We start from the raw sequence: 3,811 nt of genomic DNA, 5'->3' as shown, positions 1-3,811 counted from the left end.
AATTCCCTCTAATATATTAAGAAATACCAGTAATTTGTGTTCTAAGCCTTTAAATTAAATGGAAAGGCCCATATCTTTTTTATTTATAAGAGAACATTTATTTAGCTAATCACAGATGTATAAAAAGTAGAAGAAATGGGTTTAGGAAACAAGTCATAACGGTAAAGGAAGGGCCTAGGAGCTTGGGAGCGAGAGGGGAGAAGGGAAAAGGGAAAGGCACAGGCGTGCTCGCGGGAGGCAGAGCACATTGGGTCCTCCACCCTACGTGTTTTAAGGATGAAGATTCTTAGGGGGAGGTCCCAGGAGAAGATCTCAATAGAATATTTAGCAGTTTTCCAGGTGTGCCCTTTCAGGGTTGTGGTCTCCGCTGATTGATTGTCTGGCACTGGGGCAGGGTCATTATTCAATGTAGCTGGTCCTGAGGTCAGCCATGGGGTCACTGGTTCGGTTTTGCTGCTTTTTTGGACTTGGAGCTTCCCACCCTGACTGGCGAAGTCGGGCTGGGGGGTGCAGCTGAATGCTGGGGACGGCTGCCAGTCATCCTCCGGCAGCGGTTGGCTTCCACCGTGCTGCAGCATCTCAAGGCCTCGTGCCTCCACTCGCCAAGCTCCCCATCATGAGCAACAGCCACTGCCTGCTCTGGCCTGTGGCTGTGAACCACCTCTCCAGCTGAATGAGGGTGTGGCTGTGCACCTCCATGCGATGAAGGTCTGCATGGAGATGGCCTGCAAGCCCAAGAAGGAACTCATGAAGTACCAGCATCGGAAAGGGCCATATCTTAATAAAAGTTTCTGTTTTTTATGTCATAGTCCATCAAGAAAAATAAAGTAGAAGCTCCAAAACGATTTTCTGAACTATTAAAGTACATATACATGAGAAAATGTCTTGGTGAATCATTTCCATTTGAGTTTTGACTGCAGTTTGCCCAGTGTAAGGCCTAAACGTGAGAGGACTGGCTGCGGGGAGTGGGCAGGTAATTAACTAGCTTATCTCATATCAAGTCCTCCATATTATCTATGACTGCACTAGGTGTTGTAGACATTTTTCTGGGACTGATAAAACCTCAGGAGAGAAGTGGGTTTGGAAAGCATGCGTTTCGGAGCCGTCCTCCCAGAGAGCACGATCGCCCTCTAGGCTGCATTTGCCAGCAGAGTTTTGTGACGCAACCCTGGCCATCTCGCCACCAGGGAGTAAGGGGGAAGGGGCCGGATTCCTCCCGGTGGGAGGACTTTCTGGACCAAAGAAAGAAGCTGGCGACGGGAAGGAAGAAACTGATCAAGCGCTTCAATAGCGGCCACGGGGCAGCCTGAAGCCTGCGCAGTTAACAGGCGCCTCGCAGTTCCCTGGCCTGCCGCCCCCCTGCTCCGTGCGCCCGCCGCCCGTGTGTCACCTTCCTGTTCGGAAGTCTTAGTGGGTTGCCGGGACAGAACAGGGGGCGCCTGCTCCACCCGTCAGGTATCCGGTTGGAAGAAAGGCCAGTCTCAACAACTTGATTCTCTCCCTTAAATGATAAGTTTAGCAGACCATTCGTCTCCAGCTGCTGAACATTAGCGGGGGAGGGGGAGACACTTCAGACGTCCCTGTTCTGTTCCAACCACAAATCATACGGTGGTGCCTCTTCTCTATTCCACTTAAGAGTCCTCTAACTTACATTCCACGCTCTTCCTGGAATGCATGCTGGAGCGCCAGAGCTTCTTTGAGAAAATGAACCCTATGCATCTGTTTTGATTTTCTGGACTGATTTGTGATGATAATCAGTCAAGTTACATTTGCGTGTGTGTGTGTGTCTTACTGAGGGTGTAATAAACCCAGGACGTTGAAGACTGTAATTTTCTGAGTGATGTTGCAATGGAAGGGATAAATGGCCCTGTGTTGAACTTTGCAGCTTGCTCCCTTCCTGTATGTAAATTGCCTTTCTATAAAGTGGGGTTGATAACACAGCAGGGACGGGCGCCTCTGGCTCCTCGTGCTCCCCTGTCATCTCAGCCTCCAGCCTTATCAGGCACATAGCAGGAGGCTGCTCCAGCCCTAACTGAGCGCTACCTACCTCCAGCCCCCAGAAAGTAACCTCCAGGCTTCATATCCGAGGCGACCTGAAGAATGAAAGAGGAGACTGTAAAATCCCCTTTGAAAGGTTCGTCTGCTTTTATTACTGTAATCTGGACGGAGTGGATAAAACAAAGATGCTACGGAGGATTTGGAGCTACTTGGCATGGGGGAGGCCCAGGAGGTGGTACTTAGGGGAGGGTCTCTGAAGGAAGATTCCTTAATTTAATGTGTGTTTTTTTAAGCAAGCAAACAAAATCTTTGTGCGGGCTGCTGTTTCTAGGCAATCTTTGCAAAATTTGCACCTCACAGGGGGGGAAGGAATGGCGTGGGATCAGGGCTGGGTTGAGCTAGGCTAATTTAAGTGGTACTGGGGGGTACTGGCAGTAACAAATCATACTAGATGAAGAAGACATGCAAGATGAAGCAGAAATGGCTCAGCGACTGTGATCTGGAGTTTCCTAAACCTGGCTTTAGATTGGAGCATCAATTTCAGGCGATAGTGCTTTTTTAAAGAGTGGATGCTGAGCCAAATTTCTCAGCCTGTCTCCAGAGAAAGGATGTGTGTTCCCTTCTCCCAGTGCAGGGCTGTGGTGACTGAGCAAACCAAGAAGCAGTTGAGGCCACAGATCATATTGGGGCAAATGAGGTGGTGGTGCTGCCTGCAAAGCAAAGCCCTACCCAAGGCCGAAGCAAACCCGCTTCAATGCTATTCTTGGTTTGACAGCTGGTATTTCAGAGTGTCTGACCTAGCAGCAGGCCGCTCTGAAATGGCAGGGCCCTTGGCAGCAAGGGGTCATGGCAGGGCAGCCACCGCAGACAGCGCCAGCCGGCGAGCACCAGGTACCGGGCCCTGCAAGTCTTGGTAACTTGCAGAGCCTCCTCTTCGCTCCAGGCCCGGTGGCGGTACTGGCGGCGCCCCAGCCAACCCTGGCGCGACTCCTGGCGCCGGAGGTCAGACTGCAGGTCCAGGTATCTCCCTGCGGCGGGTTACAGGGAGGCACCGGCCGCTGCTCCGCAGAGCTTCCCTCTCTCCTATGCTTTCTGGGGCCGAGGCTCCCGGCTAGTCTTTCGGGAGCTGACGGCTCCCAGTTTATCTGGGACTCGAGAGAAAGAGCCAGGTGGTCAAACTGCAAGACCACCACGCGCCAGCGCTTGCAGTAACCTGGGGAGGGGAGGGAAGGGGAAGAAGAGGACAAACTCAGGGGATTTACGACCCTGGAACGTGACCTGGCCTAGTTTTCAGGCGGGAGAGTCGGGCGAGCCCACGGCGCCCCCGGGGGTCCCGGGGTCATGCCAGGTCGGTGCCCTGCGCGGAGCCGCTGCGCCCTAACTTGCCACCTCCTCACGTGTTCTGGGCATGGCGGGGATTAAAAATGCAAGGGGGAAAATTACTCGCGGAACGGACAGGATGTTCTCAGAGATTACTTTAGGGGGAAAAAAAGTGAAATGCGGATTGTACTTTTTTTTCCCCTTTAGTGCAGAGACGAGTTTTATTTCCGCCCCCCTCCCCTACACATTCCTGACCTCTCCCTCCCCCTTCCCTCTCTCTTTCCTTCCTTCCTCCCCGTCCAAGTTCTGGGATTTTTTTCAGCCTTGCTTGGCTTTGGCCAAAAGCACAAAAAAGGCGTTTTCGGAAGCGGCCGGGCCGCGCACAAGGGCCATTTGTTTGTTTGGGGACGGGGGCAGGAAGCCGGGCCGGCCTGAGTCACGGCGGCTCCTTCAAGGAAACGCCAGTGCTCTCCGGCCGCCGCTCGCCATGGGG

General features: G+C 52.8%; 1 protein-coding gene across 1 annotated transcript in view; it reads left to right on the top strand.

The window, feature by feature from the left end:
• The first annotated feature begins 1,937 nt into the window (after window positions 1-1,937).
• SGK1 (serum/glucocorticoid regulated kinase 1) overlaps window positions 1,938-3,811 on the top strand; it is an 8,329-nt gene continuing 6,455 nt past the window's right edge. The window contains exon 1 of the mRNA XM_014533840.1: window positions 1,938-2,134. Coding sequence (XP_014389326.1) covers window positions 2,101-2,134 — 34 coding nt within the window. The 5' untranslated portion in view covers window positions 1,938-2,100. The remainder of the gene's footprint in view (window positions 2,135-3,811) is intronic.

The sequence above is a fragment of the Myotis brandtii genome, unplaced genomic scaffold (genome assembly GCF_000412655.1).
Source record: "Myotis brandtii unplaced genomic scaffold, ASM41265v1 scaffold123, whole genome shotgun sequence".
NCBI lineage: Eukaryota > Metazoa > Chordata > Mammalia > Chiroptera > Vespertilionidae > Myotis > Myotis brandtii.
The sequence above is the reverse complement of the archived record's forward strand: the minus strand, read 5'-3'. Positions and strand labels throughout refer to the sequence as shown.